The sequence below is a fragment of the Catharus ustulatus genome, chromosome 1, assembly GCF_009819885.2.
Source record: "Catharus ustulatus isolate bCatUst1 chromosome 1, bCatUst1.pri.v2, whole genome shotgun sequence".
In the NCBI taxonomy this organism is placed as follows: Eukaryota; Metazoa; Chordata; class Aves; order Passeriformes; family Turdidae; genus Catharus; species Catharus ustulatus.
In genome coordinates, this window is record NC_046221.1 from 38,219,580 (window position 1) to 38,240,997 (window position 21,418).

Here is a 21,418-nt window from a genome sequence, read left to right on the forward strand (position 1 = left end):
AAATTGTAAAAAACTCTTCTTACTAGAGAAGTTTGACTGGTAAAACAGCTCAGTGTATTTAATTGTGACTTTAACAGCAAAAATACTCTGAATTATAGTTACCCCACGCTAGCAGAAATCTCTTATTCAGATGTCCATCATGTTACATAATATCATGTGAATTGTGGTAAAGATTTTAAGAATTTGTAGCTCTTAACCATGTTCCTATCGTTCATCTGAATTCTACTCATCCATCTAAAGCCACAAGACTTCTAAAAAAAGAGTTTTTTCAATGGTGGTGTAATGTGGCTCTAAAATGTATTTTCCAGACTCTGTGACTGACCACACAAACTAAATGGGGTTGTTGGCATAATATTCTGAAGTGCTAGTGACCAGGAGAAAATTATATTTGGAGTTGCACCCAAAGGAAAATAGGAGGAAGAGGTATACTTGATAGCCATATTTCACAGTTTTAAATATATAGTTGCTTAAGGGCTAATTCTAAACCTTTTCCATAATTTTATTTAATGATAATGCTCCTCAATGCTGAGATTCTTTTTTATATTTTTTTTTTCTGTTAAAGCAGTGGAAGAGAATAAATTTTTCTACTTAACAAAATACCATCCTGGTAGTACAATGATGGGTATTGATATTCCACTTTAGGTAACAAGTCCATTAGGATCTAGACATCATATCTTAGGATACTTTGTTTCTTTAAGTTCTAGCAGTATATATAGTAATTTCACGACTATAAGGCGCACCCTTTCGATTAAAATTATCCCCCAAACCCAGAAGTGCACCTTATAGTCCGATGCGCCTTATATCATGGACAAAGTTGCGAAACTTGCCAAACCAGAAGTGTGAGCCGCAATGGGGGGGCGGTGCCGCGGGAGAGCCGAGTCGCGATGGGGGGCAGGAGTGAGCAGCCCCCAGCCAGCAGCAGCCACACAGGGAGAGAGGGAGCGGGCAGCCCGTGGTCCCAGCCCCCAGCGACCGCGTGGGCTGAGAGGGACCACCCAGCCCCCGGCCAGCAACAGTCACACAGGGAGAGAGGGAGTGGGCAGTGCTGCGCCACCCCTAGCCGCAGGCGGCCCCGAGCCACCCTGAACCGCAGGAACCCCGAGGTGTGAGCCATGGCCGCCCCAAGCCCCACCTCGCCAGCCAGGGGCAGGCGGGAGTGCCAGGCCCCGTGCATGGGGAGGGCGCTTGGGGCTGCATTTAAAGGCTACACCAATCTGTGAAAAATGTTTGCAAATTGAGCATCTACCAGTAAACTCCACGATCGTGGGATTCCGTTGCTAATTAGTTACTTTGTTGCGCGTGGTATGGATCTTCACGGCAAAAAAAAAGTGCACCTTATAGTCCGGTGCACCTTATATGATCTGCAAAGTTGCGAAATTTGCGACTCCTGGGGGGTGCGCCTTATAGTCTGGTGCAACTTATGGTCATGAAATTACTGTAATTTGGTCCAACTTCTTTCTTCTCACTGTTACCTACATCAACATAATATACCTGAAATATAATTTCAGTTATATGTAGTTTTGTATGGTCTTTCAGTTCTCAAAGATTCTGACAAGAACTAGAAATTTTTACCATCTAGTCTTAAATAGAAGATGATATATTTAACACATGTATTAAAGAAACTGCATTCAGATAAAGCATGTTTTCCTGAAGGACATCAACTCTTCTTCAAAGACTTTAAAGAATCCACAACTCTGTTTACCTGTGGCTTGTAAACTACATATTTCTATTATTTCTACATATTTCATATTTCATCAACCTGCAGAAGTGACATCTCATTAAATGTTTGGTTTTTAAAATGTTGCTACCTCCTGACTCATTATATAAACTGGATTGTAATTTAACATCTGATATGATACAGCTTTGTTTTGCTGCTTCAGTACAAAATTAGATAAGAAGCATGTATTTAACACATCTGGATTTTCTATGAGATTATTATTAGCTTCTCTTGAAATGACATGATAATGTCATGAAGCTCATGACATATTTACTACAAAGGAACTAAAGTTCCTAATAGTGTTTCTTTCCTAAAACTGTAATTTTCCTTCATCATGGACACCCCTGATTTCTTTCTGTTTCTCAAACAGGTCTAGGTTTTCATAACATTTTTTCTATAGTTTATATTATCTGTTACTTAATTTCTGTTCACTTTTCGATATAACATTCTAAAATAAAAGAAAAAATCCTGTTCCTCCAGCAGCTGCAACCAGTTTTTATTAAGACGTAATTTTGATTATATTATTTATGTAGTATGTATTTTATTATATTTTATATGCTTATTGAATAAAATTCCTACATTTTAGTAGCTAGTTTATTGGTCCTTAACTTCTGCTGTGCATTTTTTTTCTTGTAAGCTTTATTTGATTTCATAATGGCTCAAGTTCTTATGCAATGATACAAGAGAAGTATCACTTTCTTTTCCTACATAAACATAATTCCTTCTCCCTCACCTGATCATGTCAGCCTCTGAAAGAAAGTCATCAAGCTAATTGTGATTTTAAATGTCTGGAAGAAAGATGTTGAACTGAAAAATCACACTTCCATTTGAATAAATTGTTCCTAGGCAATTTGCTAGGAGCATCGATGCTTATCTCAGCAGTCAAATAGAAAAAATAAGAGTTTACATAGGGACAGATAAATTGTTCTTCAAACAATATAGAACTAAAGTTTGCTGCAAACTTTCCTAAAAGCTCTCTGGCCAGATTCTAATATCATCATCCTTGTACCATTAAATAAACTTTGCTAAAACAATCAGATAGATGAAAAAGCCTGGACTATGGGGAAAGTATTACTAGCTAAGGATAACCAATGTAAAATCACATAAAGAAAAGTGAAAAAAAATTAGAGATGAGTCAGGCCATCTAGAAGAGGGAGATCATGTAGAAAACTGTCTTCTCTGAAAATCAATGGGGTTAAGATACCTAAATCATCTTATTCTCAAGCACAGGTCTGAACAGCTGCAGTCTAATAAAACATCACTGTTTATATGTATGCCACTTGCACTACATGCACAGGGTGTTTTCAATTTCATTTAGTTCCCAGTGAAAGACAATTAAACTGAGGTATATTCCATTGCATTTTCTGAAATTTAAGACTATGCCACGGGCAGTTATTGAATCACCTGACTAATCCTAAATTGTTATTCTGCTATAATTTGATCATATTTTTAATCCTAGGAGGATTTATTTTTTAAACAATCAAGCCTAAAGAGAGAAAAAATGTTGTCACAGGGAAATCAGCTGTTTCAGGTAAAATAATCCTGTTTATGGGTAAAGCAGCTCAGCTGGCTTCCAGATATCTATTTTTTTAACAGGGATTAGAAATTGAGACAATACAAAACACATATTGTGCTTTTAAAATTTTACAAGGGGTATTATACTGGAAAACATCTTGACGACTATCAGTTTGTGGCTTTTGTTCCTTTTATATCATTTAGGAGACCAATCTGCATTATGCACTAAGTAGAATCTCCATTTTTTCAACAATTTTTTTCCCTTTGTTGAACATCAGTTCAAGTTGGTGTTTTCATACCATTCGCTGAGTGAATGTGTCTGTATGTGAATGTGCCACATACGAGAAAGCTAGAAAGAGGCAACTTGGTCAAGGATGTAGCATGTCATACCGAGTTTTAATCCAAGAGAGATTATCAGTTTCAAAATCTTATGGACTTGCTTAGATGTCCCAGCTCTTTTATGTCCAGCTATGAAATAAGTTACCTTTTCTTAGGAGTCAAGCATTGCTAGGGCGTGGATTACACACTGGAAGCTTGTGAAATAGAAAATAGTCACCAATAGGTGAGTTAAAACCATTAGAACACTCAAATAAGGAAAGTAATTTTTTAGAGTTTTTCAGTTATATCATGCTATTAACTAGAAGTATTTGGATTGAAAATATCACACACCCATGTAGCCATGATAATTACAAACTTGGAAGACATTTGAGTAATTATGGTCCCAGTGTTGTGGTGTTTACTGCTGTGAATAGTGTGTAAGAGTTTAATGGGAGCAAAATACATAAATAAATTAGGAACTGCATTTGTATATAGATAATAATTTTTAACTCATTTCATGGCTGAAAAAACTGAGGTTTGTTTTTATTAAAAAATATAATCTTTCAGTGTATCTTTGCATGAGTTTTAGAGATACCACATTTCTTACAAGAGGGGTTTTTTTTAAAGGGGTGTGTGTGCCCATACCTTACCAGTAGTGGAAATAACAGACTGAGAGAATCCAGTCAGATGGAGTTAATTAACCATGGGATCCAGCCAGGGGAAAAGTCACAGTCATGGTTTCACAAGTTCACTGTTTATTATCTCTGCATGCGTCTATGGACTTAGTGGCTAAAGAGGCTTCTGGTCTGTGTTGTGTTGGGTTGGTAGGGAAAGGTGATCAGTCTGCAGGGTAGAGAGGAGGGGGACTCAGAGGAGCAGAACACAAAAAGAGAAAGTGGTTGCACCAGCAGGGAACTGTGATCAGAGAGTGTATGGAGCAGAAGCCCATTTTCCTACACAGTGTGCAAGGGTGATGTGATTCCTAGTTCCAAGCCTTTTGAAATTGGAGATCTTGAGGTCTCCCTGTTGGGTGCTTTCAGGTCAAGTTTACCTTTCTGTTCAACAGAAAAAAAAAAAAACTCACTGTTGGAAGACTGACGCTCTTTGCTCAAGGCTCACACACAGCAGTGTGTACAGAAATGAGTGGGGAAGGAGGAGATCATGACTGGCTTAAGACACGTTGGTGTTTCTCAACACATGTCTGCATTAAACACAGTGTAAGACTTGTGGAAAAGGCCATGTAGTTAAACACTATTTAAGGACTTTTCTTTAAGTCAATAGGAATTTGTAGACTTTATATTGAGCTTTAATTTGCTTGAATCCTGACTTTTTTTCTGTCTACTTTGAATTGCAGTTGAATTATGTCACAAAATAAGAACCCAAAATTTTTGTCATTAAGACAAGAATAAAGACATTTTATTCTTTTTCCCCTCTCTACATCAAGAAAAATGGCATTTTATATTTGTGTGTGCTGTGCTTCCAGATAGTTGTAATGAGTTAAGCAGTTTGGTATTTTCTACTTTTCCTCCTACTTTAGTTATGGGTAACTTTGTAGTGAAATTTCTCATGTCAGAGACATTATTTAAATGCTCTATTTTGATTTGCTGAGCACATGACATGTGGCTCATAAGACCAGTTAAAGTGATGCTTACTTTATGTCAAAAAATTTGCAATAAAGTAAATTCATATTTTTTTTCTTTAGTAATAATCCTTTTATTAATGTTTGGTTTTTGTGTTATGAGAGGTTCTACAGAAGGAGAGAGATTGCAGTCTTGGTCCCAGCCTGAAACAAACATATCAAACAGAGCTCTAAGTACTAAGTTTGCACAGGTTGAATTTTTTGTTAGGGCATACTTAAATATAGTATATTCAAATGTATCTCTTGTAGAAAAATTTTTACCTACTAATTATCAAAATACATTGGAGTCACTTCCTATATGACTAAAGAATCAGCTCAGAGATTAAACGTCTTTCTTGCTTGGTTTACAGATGTAAATTTACAATAGTTGCCCTTTGTGTTGTAGGAAATGATTAAAACTCACCTCATCTCCTACTATTTGGAACAAACTCAGCACTAGGTAAAACCATTAGTTTTGAAGCTCTTGAGTTGTCTGCAATCTCCAAAGATTCCAGATTTTGCATTATTGATGTTTCTGTTGAATTTCAGATTATTCTTTCAATTATCATTAGTTTGTAGAAACCACTGCACAATAAGATTAACAAACACTAAAATATTAAATAGTGCATTCATATTTTCAGAAGATATTATTAGTGATAAGAAAACATTTATTTAAAAAGAGGAAAAAATAAATCTTCCACTTTTTCAACTGAAATTTTTAAAAACCTGTGGAATATATAATTCCTACAAATAATAAAATCTTTTAGAAGAAATAGTCAATTCTAAACTTGTTAAAGATTTTTGTTGTGCTCTTAGAAGTTTTTTGCCTTAGGAGTTCTTTGTTTTTTGTTTTTTCCCTTACAGTTTTCTCAGTAAGTACTCTAACACAGCAGTTAAGCTGTAAGTAAGATTGCCCAGATGAAGAAACTGTTTGCACTCATATATAGCTCAGAAAGTTGTCAAGAAGTACAAGATGGATCACATTTACTTCCTGCCCTCTGGACTTTTATCTAATAAGCTGCATGCAGAAAGAAGCACTTAGCATTTCCGATTTTTTTTTCCCTCTATATAGCTATTATCTGGCTGTTGCCCTAAATTGCTTTGATAGGAAGGTAGAAAAGGATGCAGTGTAGAAAAACCTCTAATCTCTTCAATCTTGAGTAGTGAATTGCATATGCACATTGATAAGCCTTTGTGTACTGGATGTACTTACATTTTAAGCAAGAATTTATCACCTTTTCTGTTAAAGCTTTAGTTGTTTCACAAAAGTTAATGGGCAATAAATAAGCAAATACTTCTTCTGACTTTGATAACTACACTTTGGAGTTGGTGAGATAAATGAGAAGTTTCAAAATACTAGTGATGCAAATATCTTTATTATCTCTATGAAACAAGTCTTCATGAAGATGTTCTGTATCTGTCTGAACTGGAAATGTGGCTAGTAACCAATTGTCTCTACAAAGTGCCTGTGGCATTAAACTCACCATGTGAAATTATGCTATATTCCCTATTAACTCTATCATTGAAAAATTCATAACATTTTTGTAGCTTTAAGAACGCAGGGACAGCTGAGAGTACTTCATGAGGTAATCTAAAATTATTATATCTCTGACTTTACTAATATGTTGTATTCAGCCTGAGGACCTGCTTGAATGTAAATATTAGTTCTCAAACCACAAACCAATTATAACCTGCAAGACCTCAGTCCGTGGAAGATGCTGTCCAATATACGTCTAGGTACTTTGCGTTATGGTTTTGCACTAAATCCTAAAAAAATTGCAAGATCAACACTGTGCCAAAAAACCAAGAAATTCCCTGAAGATTTCAATAATTTAGGAGACTTGATTCTATTGGGTCAAAGGTCAAACTGTTACAAATACCACAGATTTTTTACTAGCAAAGTACAGATCAACCAGTATAACAAGTGATCATAGCAGGCTGTCCAGCTTCAAGCTGCAGAAGACAACATAAAGTTTTCTGCAAGTGAAACCTGGCAAATCATTGTTTTTCAGACCCAAAACATTAGAACTTGGGATTTGATCAAAATTTATCCTAAAAGAATCTTTTCTGATACCCCAAAGGAACAATCCAACCTGATGTTCTCTGTGTGCTGAACGTCTCTATTCTTTTCTTTGTCTGCAGTGGGGAGGAAAAAGATTGTTTCCTGTCTTATTGCATATTATGGTTAGCAGGCTTGAAGAAAAGGTCATACTTAGTGTAACCTACCTAAAGAACTTCTCAGGAGAAATGCAAATCAATGTCTTTTTTTTCCCCTAAAGCTATCTTGCTGTAAAACACCAGCCTTAATGGTTGGCTGCACTCTTTTCTGACACTAAAAGTTACTCAAGTACTTCTCACTAACGTTGGTAGAAACAGGGAGCATAGCTTCAGGACAGATTATAGTCTTTGTGTTCTAGGACATGAAAATAATTGAGACTCTGTTGTCAAGACCTGAAGTTTTTTTTTGAGTGCTAATGTGTTTTGGCAAGACATATCAGAAATATATCTCATATTGAAAGACATGCATCCTGGAATGTTAGATGGGAACATACAGAATATACAAGTCACCAAGTAATTAATATCACTTTTGTGATCTCTAACATAGCCCAAAAAGGCATTTTTGTTCAAGTGTGTTCAGCATTTTTCACTTGATAAAAAAATGGTTATCCTTGAGGATGACATTTGTTATCTGTGCTAAGTAGTTATCACTAAAAGAGCTTAAATCACACATTTTTAATAAAACAGTACATTATTTTTTTATTTCAAAATTAATGTAAATAAATTGTATGGACAAAAACAATACCCTTATGTTTTTAATTTAGAAAAATATCAATATTTTTACAGTTTAAAGATCAGTGTATACAGATGTTGCTTTTTAATTCAAACCCCCTTTTAAATCAGTGAATGATGAATATTTTAGACATTCTGTTTACTCTTTGAAAGGAATAATGCGTTCATTGGTTTAACTCCATTTATGTGCATCTCTTACACTATGTTTTTTTTGTTTCTGAATTAGATTATTTATCTGGTATTTATGATGCAAAAGAAAACTAATCAGGGTTATGCTGGATTCCTGGTATTGTACCCACAAATTAAGAAATTACTTCTGATTCTGTTCATTCTTTGCCAAGCAGATATTATTTTAAATTTCCGAACAACGTATGTCAGCAAGTCTGGCCAAGTGATATTTGAAGCAAGATCTATTTGCATCCACTATGTGACTACATGGTTTATCATTGACTTAATTGCTGCACTCCCTTTTGATCTTCTTTATGCTTTCAACGTCACTGTGGTAAGTACTAACCCATCTTCTAAATTGTTCTCTTTCCTCAAGAGGGGTTTGTTGGGTTATTTTCCCAGGTTTGGAGACTAAAACTGCATTAACTAAAATACCTAGGTGTCTTTTACAGCTTTCTGGTGTATTTTCACCCTGGATGTACCAATTTTTTAATCAATTATCTTTGCTTTGTAAACAGTTGCATCTATGTTATTTTTGTGTCTAATTACTGTACTCAAATACAGTTTTCTATAATTTTTGCTTTGTTACAGTGCATAAATCCAGTCCTTAGTTTTTCAAAACTCATAAATTTTTACTATAGTAAAGTAAATTGTTGTTATGGTCACCATGATTATTTAGCCAGGAATCCTCTTACTCTTTACTTCTGGGAATACTAGTGAACAAATTACAGCATGACTACTAATTTTTTGTGTGTTCTAACATGTATTGCTTACAATTGTAATTTACTTTGGCTTTGGTTTCAATTCATCTTTTTAGGCTTTTTTAGGAAGGTAATGACGAAAAGCTTAATCTGCTTTGGAAATGTTTGCTCTAAAATTAGGTGATGTCACAATCGTAATGGGCTACATTTGCATTGGCTTACTTATGCTAAGACAAATGTTTTTATTCTGCTAGCCCTATTGGATTTTATAGAGTAAGGATCTACTAAGCAAAATTACAATGAACAAACAAGCAAACAACCCACCCTCCTCAAAAATTCAAACACTTCCTGCCCCTCTGAATCAGAAGGTTTAGTTTTTGAAAAAAAATATCAGCAGAGGTTTCCTAATTTTGTGGATTTTTGAAAGATGGACTAAGGTTTTCAGCTGTCCACTTTCTAATTCCCAGAATACTGATTTTTCATAAACAGATGCACTTAATTCGATTAAAAGTGAGTTACAGACAAGTATAAAGATAATAGGATAAACACATATCAGAAGAAAAAGACCCAGAAACATAGAAAAGCATTAGTCAGGAAGGGTCTCATGCAAAGTATCATATTTGATTTTATCATTTAATTGCATTCCTTCAGTGAAATACCTTTTCATGTCATTTATTACATAAAGAACCATCAATCTAAAGCTAGTGAAGATGATTTTAAAACCTGATAGTTAATAGTCTTACATGGTTCACTGTTCCTTTATAAAAGATGGGTAATCTATTTAAATACATTACTATCTCAGTTTATCCCTTACAATCAAATCAAACAGCCAGCGTAATGCTGTTGGTTTTATTTCTATTAATATTTTTCATTAAATTAACCACTCTTACTTTTTCTGTCAAACAGAAAACTGAAAAACCTGAAAACAACATTTTTTGCCCCCACTGGAACGACTGATAAGCTTTCCATATTTAATTCTGGAAAAGAAACTACTATCCAATGATTAATTTACAGTTAAAATGTCACATTATTAAAAATGTTGCTATGATATGATTAATACACATCTCCTGTTGTAGTTTTAAACTTTTTTCCTTAATAAGACTTCTGTATGACTCCTTGATGAGAACACAGCGACTTACTATATCATATCTCCTGTGGTGACAAGACTTGGCAACTGTTAATATAAACCTCAAGATAACAATGACTTATCAACTGTTTCAAGAATGGGGGGAGGTGTTAATCACATTACACTGTTTTCAGACTTCATGATTTAATGAGCCATTTCCTCGTGTCTGTTCTCAGATTTTCACTTCATCGAGATGTTGCCTCAACAGAACGGTGAGAAGGGGCATCAGGGAGCATCTCACTCCTTTTGCTGCTCAGGCCCCCGCACAAAGGCCAAACCTTTAGGGACGCTCTAAATTCTGCAAGCCATAAGTATAGTGCCATACATACCTATGTATGTATGTATGTATGGCACATATATGTCATACCCCAGCTGGAGATTGATGGAGCCAGAGTGCATGTAAATGCTGTGGAGTCTTTTGTTATCTTTGTATATTTTTTGAAAGAAACAAAAGTTAAACTGTATGAGTTGGCTCTACTGCCTTTACACCTTGCCAGGATTCTGCCCTACCGTTAAAATCATAGGCTCTGGAGATCTGAGACCACAGGCACATTCCTACCTATCCTCAGTGTATGCTGAGAGCCCATCTCCTTCCACCCTTGTGCTCATCTCGCATAAAGGATCCCTTAATTTGGAGAAATTTGGTTTCAGATACTGCCATGAGAACCAGGCCACTAAGCACTAGTTATAATTATTGAATTACTCCTTTTTGAGTAGCTATCAATGGTTGTAGAGCAAGAGTATAATTTTTTTTAGGAAATCAACTAATCAGGTGGACAAAAAATGATAAAAAAATCTCTCCCAGTAGTAATTTCTTAAAATGTATCCCATTTCTTCATTAATCCATTTTTCTATGTAGGAGATGATTCAAGCAGAGAATTTCATTACTGGTTTGTAGCACCTTCATTTTTTGTCAGTATTTCTCAGGACTATGCTGATTGAGTTTGTGTTAGTCTCAGATAAAATTCTGTCCCTGTCCTTTTGACAGAAAAAGGTTAACCCAGCTAGTCTAAAACGATTAACAAAATGGAAAATTTTGATGCTTTCATATCTGTGGGCACAGAAAAATCTATGCAGGCACAAGTATGAGTGCTGACTCCTTATTTTGTCTTCCTAAATTTGTGACATAGAAAAAGAAGCTGCCTGATGGCATTTTAGATCTTCCAATGACATATTGGGCACAATACCAGAAGAGTGTTTGGCATGACTAATGAGAAAATTCAGTGCAATAATAAATGATTAATTACATCTGTGTCCAATTTATGAATAAATTATTTTGAAGTGGGCCAGTCCTTAAGCCTTAAAATGAAACTGGTTTCTGCATTAAAAAGAATGTTATGATATATGATTAACTGTCTTTATATCTGTAGCTTAACAAAGATGCTCAGAATTTAGGGAAGACTGATAACTGGCAGAGGACATATATAATTGCAAGCATCCTTTTTCAATTTCTTATTTTTAGTAATCTAAAAAAAGGAAAAACATAAATTTCACCCAAGCAATAATTATTTCATTGTGATGTTTTAGAACATAGGCTCCCAGGGGAAGATGAAGGCTCCAATGTGTAGGCCATAGCACATATACAATGATTATACACAAAATCATTATAAAAAGGGTTATATGTTACTGCTATCCCTTGAAGAGTCAGTCATGAATAGGGACCCATCTATAAGTGCACCAGAACCATGTTTGGTTCAAACAAGCTGAGGAGAGAGAAGAAAAGGAGACTTTGGGAAACTAATTACCACTGAAACAGGGGCAGTTGGTACAGTTTCATGGAAGTTAAATAACTATAAATAATAGTTATATGATTGTAGTAATATAAACATGGCAATTACTTCAAATATTTTTCAGCCTTTTGCCCTAGATTTGAAGATATTCTTGGGCTTAAGGCCACATAGACATAACTAATTCTCTGGCATTGTAGATGGAGAATGACAATGGATGAGGAATGAAATGCAAGAGATGACCTTGTCAATATTTGTGTGTTCAAATGTCATATCTTATTTTAACAAACTGCTTTGAGAAAATGTCACATTTTTGTTGATTTGCTTTTCTTCCTTATTATGTACATGAGAAAAAATGTAAAGGTTCTTGATAAGAAAAACACATTAAATAATGGGTTGCAAATATTGCCCTTTGAAGAGGCTCATAGGAGATTTACTTATTCACTACCAAAACTGTAGTGACAAAAAAATAATGCTTGTAGATTTCTTATTTTCCTCTTTACAGGTTTCCCACATGCCTAATTTCTGAGAGTGGAGTATAATCAATGAGTTGTTAAGTCTTTGAACAAATCAAAAACACCATATGTTACAGAACATATCAGTCACCTCAGATCTAGCTGTTGGTGAATGTGAATATATAAAATTTAGATGTCAGATTATTAGTTTTGGTAACAGAAAGGCTGAGCTTCAGGATCTTCTGGATTAGCAAAAGCAAAAGGATATTGATTGAGCTGTGATTTTGGACTTGCTTTTGAGAGAGTACTTTACTGTGCTCTCGGAGTGCTGTGGCAAGACACATCAAGTCTGATGTTGCTTTTCCAGCTGATGCAGGTATCCTGTATCAACTAGGCCTTAATCCTACAGTCTCATTAATGGAGGAAGAAAAATAAAACTTACCATTAATGAACAATTTTGGCTATTTAATCTTAGACAAATACATTAGAGGCATTTGGATCCTAATCTGTATATTGTTTGGTAACTCTGCCCAACAACTGAAACACAGGCCTAGTACATTCCCTGCAAAGCTATTGGCTCTGAACAGTATGGTACAAATGTAGGCTGCAGGATGCTCTGGAAGGATTGGGGTCATCCAGAGACTGCTTGTTTACTCTGGAGCTCCTCTAAGGCCAGAGTCACATACTTCATAAACTGATGTATACTTAGGGTGCTGAGCAGATTAGGTGATGCTTTTGCCACATTAACTTGAAAGGCAATAATATTTTAGTTAAGGAATTTAAGAAGCAATATTAGAAGTTTTAATGAAAGCTTTTTTGGACTACTGCTTAGTACAGAGCAGTAAAAGACGCCCAGGTCCCTGAATGCAGGCTTAAATCTCAAGAGCAAATCTGAGCTTTCTCTGACTTCTCTGCTTTACTGTACTTCAAAATATTTGCTTTTTGTTATTGCCTCTTCCATGCTAAATTATAGGCTGGTTTCATCTCATTCACAGTCAAATTAGGTCTTCTGTTAGCTGAAGCTGAAAATCATTGTGTGATTGGAGATATCCATTTTGTGGTTTCAAATTTCAATCAAATGGTCCTTGGTCAGTTTGAAAATTGTGTTTATTTTCTAGAGCTGGGAAGAATCCATTTTTCACAAACACAAATTTTTAAGCTAAATCTGAAAGAAAACTGCATTACAAAAAACAACAACATGAAAGATCTAGTATTTCAAGTTTGTTTGGTTTATATCTGTGATAGTAATTATGTATTTGCACATTAAAATTTCACACTTTTTTAAAAACCTCTTCTTTACTTTTCTCTGCTGTCCTAAGATTTAGTCTAGTTACCTATGCAGCTGGTTGAAGAGAGGGCAACATTTCATAGAGCTTTAGAATTTCCTTTCTTGAAACAAGAGAGCTGTGTGACAGAAGTAAACTGCTGACAAGCAGTTGAGAGGCTGACAAGTGGTTTTCTCTGCCCGTTCTACCAGGTTTCCCTTGTCCACCTTCTGAAAACTGTGCGGCTCCTGCGCCTCCTGCGGCTCCTGCAGAAGCTGGATCGCTACTCCCAGCACAGTACAATCGTCCTCACACTCCTCATGTCCATGTTTGCCTTGCTTGCTCACTGGATGGCCTGCATCTGGTATGTCATAGGGAAAAGGGAGATGGAACAGAACAACCCCCTCACTTGGGACATAGGTAAGACCTTCCTTCCCACATGTACATGTACACATGTGCATATATCCATAAAAGTATTAAATGTATAAAAGTGCATGTATAAGTCACTCAGTATTTCAGTTTTTATTCTATCTTATACCATTATTTAGTACTATTTGTAGAGAAAAGGAAGAGACTTGCACTTTCTGAATTTCAGGTCAATCTGAAAATGAGGGTTAAAATCAAAATCAGTTGGAAAAAATAAATAATTTTAGATTTTTAAGAGTGATTAAAAGTTCGGAAAATTCAGAATCTGTATAGGAAATGGCTAGACAGGCTGCAGAGAAGAATAGATCAGACAACTGGTTTTGCAAATTAGGAAAATTCATCAACAAAAACATTCCCTCAAGTGTGCTAATTATTTCTTTCTATACATTGAAACAGATAGGCCCTGAAATGTCTTCAAGTTAAAAACTCCCTTTGGAATTGTTTCGAGGATCTGCAGGCTTTGATTTTTGCAGAGCAGATGAGTGTTTATCAATGAAATGCTCAGTTTTGGTCCAACCTTTAGTTCCTACCCCAGCCTTCATACTGATCTGAGAGTTCCATGTTACCTCTTCAGATTTTAAACTCTCTTTTTTTTTTTTTTTTTTTTTTTTGTAATGAAACATCTTCCAAGAACAAAGTTTATTTAAAAGTGAGACAGTTTCTCAAGAGAAAAAATATTTGGTGTGGGGGAAATAATGCAAACATCTGTGACCAACTTATCTCCTTTAATTTCTTGGTTTTCTCTTACCCCTGTTATCACCCGTCTAAATATCATCTAATTATCATAAATCTGCAGGAAAAATGACAATCATATAAAATTTCTTGACCTCAGAAAAGTGAGGATGCTGGGTCAGGAAGAGAAAAAGAAGAAAGTCCAAGAAATATGTGTTCCTAGTTTTTCAATAGGTTACCTAAAGATTTGCAGAGTCTTCTTACTCCTCTAAGTTGATTGTTGATTTGTCTTTTCATTTTTAAACCAGGTCTGTGACCTGCTGCTGAACTCCTTATAGAAAGCAAACTTCTGACACAAAAGACTGCAGCTCTAGGGGAGACTATATAAAGAAAACCCACTGTGCAAAAATTGGTCAAATACCGCTAACAGAGAAACAAATCCAGATACTACTAATAATAATGATGATAATAATGTCTCTCTGGTAGGAAGTAGCTCTGAAGGCACTTTGTCAGTTTATGTAGGCCGCAAACAATAGCTTCTTTCAAAGCATTCATTGCAGTCCAAATGGTGAAGATGGGCTGCATCCTTGCTCCCTGGGTAGGGCTGTTGGCCATGCTCCCCATGTTCCCTTTTTCCTGAGGCAAGGCTACATTCAGAAAACTCTTCTCATGTACCCTGGGGCTCTTGGCATTTATTACTATGAACACACAAACCTTCACCCACCAGTTTTGCCCTTTCTTGGACAACAGCTATAATAACCAAATGTTCCAACAACCTCATTAGAACCAATCCCAGTTTAACTGGAATGGAGACTTTTCCCAGAAGTCCCATTTGGGTTCTCAGTGAAGAGGACTGTCTCTGGGTTATCACACACTGATCATCTTCCAGTGCCTAGGCTGGAGCTGTTCCTTAGTGGACCCTCACCATTAACTTAGCTCAACCTGTGACAATCAGGGACATTCCCTGGACAGCTGCAGATAATGCATTTCCACATTGGATGGGCCAAAGCATGGAGGGGTGTGTGCTCTCAGACTTTCACCTTCTACATGGAAAAAGGGCTTTACTACTGGGCTCACAGACAAGCATCTTTTTAGGGTTTTTCTTTCCTAAAGGTGTGAGTTTGCATTTTTGCCCGTAAGGCTGTTCCACCACCTTCGTGGATGGTCTCTAAAATATTTAGATGCTATAAATTTATAATAAAAAATATACTGCAATGACTTCTGTAATGCTCCTACAGATATTAGTTCTAGAGCTAAGTTAAATAATTTATAGCTTTGGGTTTTATTTGGATTTTTTTGTTTGTTTGGGGTTTTTTTAAGTGAAATGGTTTTAAAATGTTGAAGTTTTAAATGTTAAAGTATTAGATATTCAGAGCTCAAAAAATTTCAGATAACTGTCATGAAGCTGTTGCTTTGCAAGGACCACTCCAGCACTTATAGAACTTCTGGTTAAGCTTACGTGTCACATATATGAGCACAAAAATTTAGATTATGCCATTTTTTTAAATCGGTACAAATTCTGTTACTCTCCACATGCAAACTACTTGCTGATGAAACACAATGAAATTAAGTCTTGGTCCTCTGTGTATCTTTTGTTACTGTGGTGATTATATGTAGCCAGCCTTTCTTTGCCATTTAAGAAAACTTTAAACGACAAGTTCACTAAACCTCCTAGCATCCACACTGGGGATATCTTGAGGGGAGAATGGTAGGTGTAATTTAAAATGTGACTGATTAGGCAAAGTAAAATGAGATCTGGAAATCATAATAAATCATAAGCAAATAATGCACAGGAGAAATATTTCTTGAAGTATAATTAAGGTAGTATTACTGTAAGACACTGAGGATATTCTGTTCTCCTAAAGAAAGAGCTTAGCTGAAAAATTTGTGCTGTTTTGGAGAGCAGGTAAAAAAATGTTTCTTACTGCAGGCAAAGCAGTAGAACATGATCCTTACTCTTATACTTACAGGTTTTAATATTTTAATTTTTAATTTCAGTATATTAATACCAGAACTGGAGACCCAAGTTTCTATCAATGCATCATACACAAAGTTTATTCCAGTCACTAAGAGGTTTTCTAATGGAAAACATTTTTAAAAAAAAAAAGCAAAAATTATACTTCCTGTACTTTTTTTTTTAATTAAAGGAAATGTGTCTCTTCCTTGGAAATTCTACTTTTTGTTCTTCACTGGAATGTCTCAGGTGATGTCCGCTCGAAAAATCAGTATGGCACCATGAGAATGGATGCTGCAATGTATGGAACAGCTATAAAAGAGAAATGAGTTTGTTCTAAGAAAGGAAAATTATGTCTGCAATGAAAAGAAGATTACAGTAATTTCCCGATTATAAGCTGTACCATTTTGACTAAAACTTTGGTCCAAACCTGGACGTGCAGCTTATAATCAAGTGCAGCTTATATATGGACAAAGAAGGAAAAGTTGCTGTTTTAATTTGGAGGACAGGTGTCTGCTGAGAAAGGCAGGAGCTTCTCTTTGAAATGGAGAATGTAAACCCCCTCCCTCCAAATTATCATAATTTTGAAATCAAGGGGCTTTCAGGCAAAAATATGGGAATTAGGAATAACAGTTCTTTACCAGGGAAATTAAAATAGAAATACAGTACTACAAAGAAACAAACTCCAAACCCTGACAAAGTCAGAGTACAGCCTGACACCCCGTCAGGCAGAGTGTTGGTAGTAGTCCCATTAAATGGTGGTTGCAGTCCTTTTGTAGTGACAGATGTGATTCAGTTGGAGCAGTGCTCCTGTAGAAGGTGCAGTTTCCCTCCAGAGATCCAGTGGTGATGTGGAGCAATCCGGTTTTCCTCTGGAGTCCAGTGGAGAAAGGGGCTCCCTTAGTGTCCCAAAACCTCTGTTTTTATCTTGGTAAGAAATGTTGGGCTCTTCCCCCTGGCTGGAGCATCTTCCAATGGGATGCAGTAATTTTATCAGTCACAAAATGGGACTCAATGGGCCATTAGAAGAAAATGACTTGATGGAGGAAGGATGGTTTGTGAAAAGATAAAGAACAATGCCCTGCCTGGTTTCAATGGATGGCCCATTAGCAGAATGTCTCCCGTGGAGATAAGGATCACTGCCCCCACCCTCAACAGATGGTGATAGAATAGATCCCTTTTATCACACTCTGTATTGTAACCCAAGACAGCTGCTGCCACCCGGACGTGCAGTTTATAATCAGGTGCAGCTTATATATAGACAAAGAATGAAAAGTTGCCAACATCCTGAAGTGCGGCTAATAAGCAGGTGCGGCTTATAATTGTGAAATTACTGTAATTTGCTTTTTATGATTGTTGCTATTTTGGGGGGAGGGAAGGCAGAGGGAGAAAAAAAAGCTTTTAGCTTTTACTTACTCCATTTAATGCTTGCTCCGAAAGCCTGTAGCACAGATTTAAAGATTGAGGTTTACTCACACTTAGTGCAAACATTTTAAAGCTGCAGTACTGTCAGCATAATACTTTGAACCTTGCTGTGCTATCAGATATGCACCGTAGCCCAAATCTAGCAGCATTTGCTCCTGTATATCTATTTCTCTGGCTAATTTAAACAAATGTGGTGCTTAATTTGCATTTGAATTGGGGCAATGGGAGTGATAACGTTGTTCCTATGAAAATACCCAGAACTGAAAATGGCACTTGCTTTGTCCTTACTGGACCTAATTATAAGCCTTTATTTCACTTTTTGTCCTTATTCAAGCAATATTCCCATTGCAAATAATTTAAAAACATGATTACATTCACAAATTTAGCCACATGGTTGTACAATGAAAAAAGTGAAGTGTCTGAGTCTATTACTGATGAGCCGTTATGATGTGGGGACATTGGGACATAATGTGAAAAACTGGATCTCTTTCTTAGCTCTAGTATTGCTAGATTTAGCTGAATACATGATTCAGAAGATACACAGCATGGGCACTCCTTTTAGATGCCAGAAACCTTTACCTCAGTAAGTTCTCCCATCTTAGGAAAGATTTGTTCCGTGTGCAGCATTTTGACTCTAACGTCTGATAAAACCACGACTCCTGGACATATTATTCCCTCCCACTGGAGACTGTGGTACAGCCCTTGCCCTGCTTTTCCCTTCTAGCATTTTCAGGACCCTCTCTGTTACATTTCACCTTGTTCCCCTCATTTGTTTTTACTGGTGAAACACATGTCTCCCTGAGACATGGCATGAACTTCACCAACCTATAAAAACAGGATTAATTTTTGGTTAGCTGACACAGAGTAGAGGCTAGACTGTGTTTAGGTTCCTGGCTGATCCTAACACTCCAATTCCATTGGCTCCCATTTCTACAGTTTAACTGGCATCAGATTTTGGCATGGACGCTTTATTTGCTGATTTCTGTGTTGTATTAATATATACTGAGCTATTCTCTATTCCCCCCATATTCTTATTAAATATGAGAAAATTATTTTTCTACCTTTCTCTACAGGAAACAGATAATACTGAAAATATTTCCTGTTGCCAAAGGCATTCATTCTGTGAGAGCCATGTGAGCTGTTGACACCCAGCTGTCTTGAGTGCAGCAAGGAGATTAGGAGAGGGCAAAGAGTCAGGATGCTGGCTCCCTTAGATAATCAAAACTGTCAGGTATAATTTGTGCCACTGTCTCAAAAAACAATTCCTTCCTGTCTACCAGAAATTTAGCTGCAACTTTTTGTTAGTCCTACACTAACACAACATTCTGGCTATGAAAGGGCTGCTATCAATGCAAAATACAGTAAAAAATAAAACAAACAAAACAACAACAAAAAGTGTTTTTATAGTTAATAAATATTTTATTTGGAATAAGCTTTAATATCAGGCCTGTAAAGGGCATTGTTCTTCAGCTATTTAAATCTTTATTCCCATTGAATGTTCCAGTTTCATCTCAGGTTTTTACTAATTTTCTGCTAGTTTTTTAATGTACAGTAATTTTGAAAACAAGAACTCAATTGTGACTGAACCACATTCTCTTCAGTATAAAACTTCCCACACACACTTTGTTTATCACATTCTTGCAGTCAGAGCCTTTAAAAGGACTTGGATGCTAACTCCCAGTGAATACCTGTAATCAACTGTCAGTAGCAGAGTTAGGTACAGGGAAATGTGCTCAGCACTGGAGTAGTGCTGGTAGGAAATGTTGAAAATGAGACTGTGCCTTCAGAACCTTTCACTCAGGTATTATATGTCCTATGCTGGACTGAAGTGAACAGCCTGAATTCACATCATTACCTTCCCCACTGACCTCTTCAGTAAATTTAGATGCCAGGACAAGGTAACTGGAAGATCCCCACTTGGTGCAGATAGGAGAGACTCTCCAAGTGTCTTAATCATGTAAAGATTGTGGTACTTCTGGCCCAATGCAGTTGTCTGAAATGGCTTTTCCAAAATGCAAGTGTCCTACATCTTAGATGCAAACTTTAGGTTAAAATCTTGAGCTCAGGTTTCTAAATTCTGCCGAAGTCCTTTGTGAGCATCAAGCTGGAATATCCATTAAGAGAGATATTTACCTGTAATTCTCTTGAGTTTCAACAGCCTGGGAAGTTTTAGTGCCAGGATGATTTTTCCTAGTTTATGGTAAGAAATCAGAGGTAGCTGGTTTTAGTTTTCACAAAGTCCTGAGCAATTTTGCCAGGAATTCTATAGGTAGAGATTTAAGCGTATCCTTGACAATAGACACTTGTGGCATTGGTATATTTATTCAGGTTAAAAATCAGCCTCTCCTCTTTCCAGAAGAAAGACTATTTTTAGATATGTGTGCATCTGCTAGTTCTTCCACAAATATTGTATGTTAGTGAAATAACAAGTTTCTGGTGCTTTTAGACCATGCATAACCATTGGGTAAATAACAGTAGAAATCATATTGGAAAAATCAGTGCCGTTACTTCCATTCTTGATAAATACAATACATATTTTGTCAAAGCAATAATTAACTTTTGAATCCTAATGTTTTCATATTATACAAAGTCTCAGAATGAACTGTGGAAGAAGGTAAAAATGGATACTTTTAAAAAAGATTAAAAACTTGGGTTTGAATGTGACATGAGCACTTTTTACTAAATCCAAGCATTCAAAAATATTTTAAAAATATTAAAAATAATGATATCTTAAAAATGTGTGATTATCAGTCACTTTTGAACCTTCCGAGACTCATGTTCACAACACATTGTTAGCAACATTGGCAACCAGGAACATTGTTTAAAAGAAAAATTATTAAAACTAGGATTTTGTGTAAACACAAATCTCCAGGTTGTGGGGCTGTCAGAAAAATGAGCTAACAGAAGACACATGGTATAACTGCAGTGTTAAGGAATGATCAGGTTTCAGACCCAGATGATGGAAATGTTTGGTGCATGCAGGTACCTGTACCTATTTCTGCATTCCAGACCTACCTTCTGGAGTGTGAGCCTGGACCTACATCAAAAGAGCTTCCAGTAATTTCAACAAATGTTCAGCTTATGAAGAGCTAGTACTAATGAACTCCAACTGGAGTCTTGGGAAAGGTTGCAGCTGGCACCTGCTCTTGTGCTGGCTGGCAGATGGCAAGGTTTGGCACAGGTGCCCAGCATGCCTGGGTCTGCTTTGGTGGGAACAGCAGCTCAGTTTACTTTGTGGCACTGTAAGAGCCTTCTCACTGCCAGGAAGAGTACTTGTACATTTCCAAGGATCTCAGCCAAGAGAACTGTGCTCTGCTGTAAAATATTTGTCTGGTTTCACTGCTCCAAACACACATCCATCAGGTTAGAACCGACATGTGTAGATTTATGAGTCCTTGTGCAGAACAAGAAAGAACATTGTGCTGACTACACTGCACAGCACATCGTTCACTAGCAGTGATCAATTGTTCACTTCAGTCTGTCATCTCTCTGTCTGAATGTTTGATTTTAATTTCTCTTCCAGTCTGCTTCATCATGTTCT

The 21,418-nt window shown here is 36.4% G+C and overlaps 1 protein-coding gene across 2 annotated transcripts in view; it reads left to right on the top strand.

The window, feature by feature from the left end:
* KCNH8 (potassium voltage-gated channel subfamily H member 8) overlaps positions 1-21,418 on the top strand; it is a 185,274-nt gene that overhangs the window by 101,756 nt on the left and 62,100 nt on the right. For both annotated transcript variants that reach the window (XM_033079300.1, XM_033079308.1), the window contains exons 6-7: positions 8,303-8,460; positions 13,613-13,820. In XM_033079300.1, the coding sequence (XP_032935191.1) occupies positions 8,303-8,460; positions 13,613-13,820 (366 nt within the window). The remainder of the gene's footprint in view (positions 1-8,302; positions 8,461-13,612; positions 13,821-21,418) is intronic.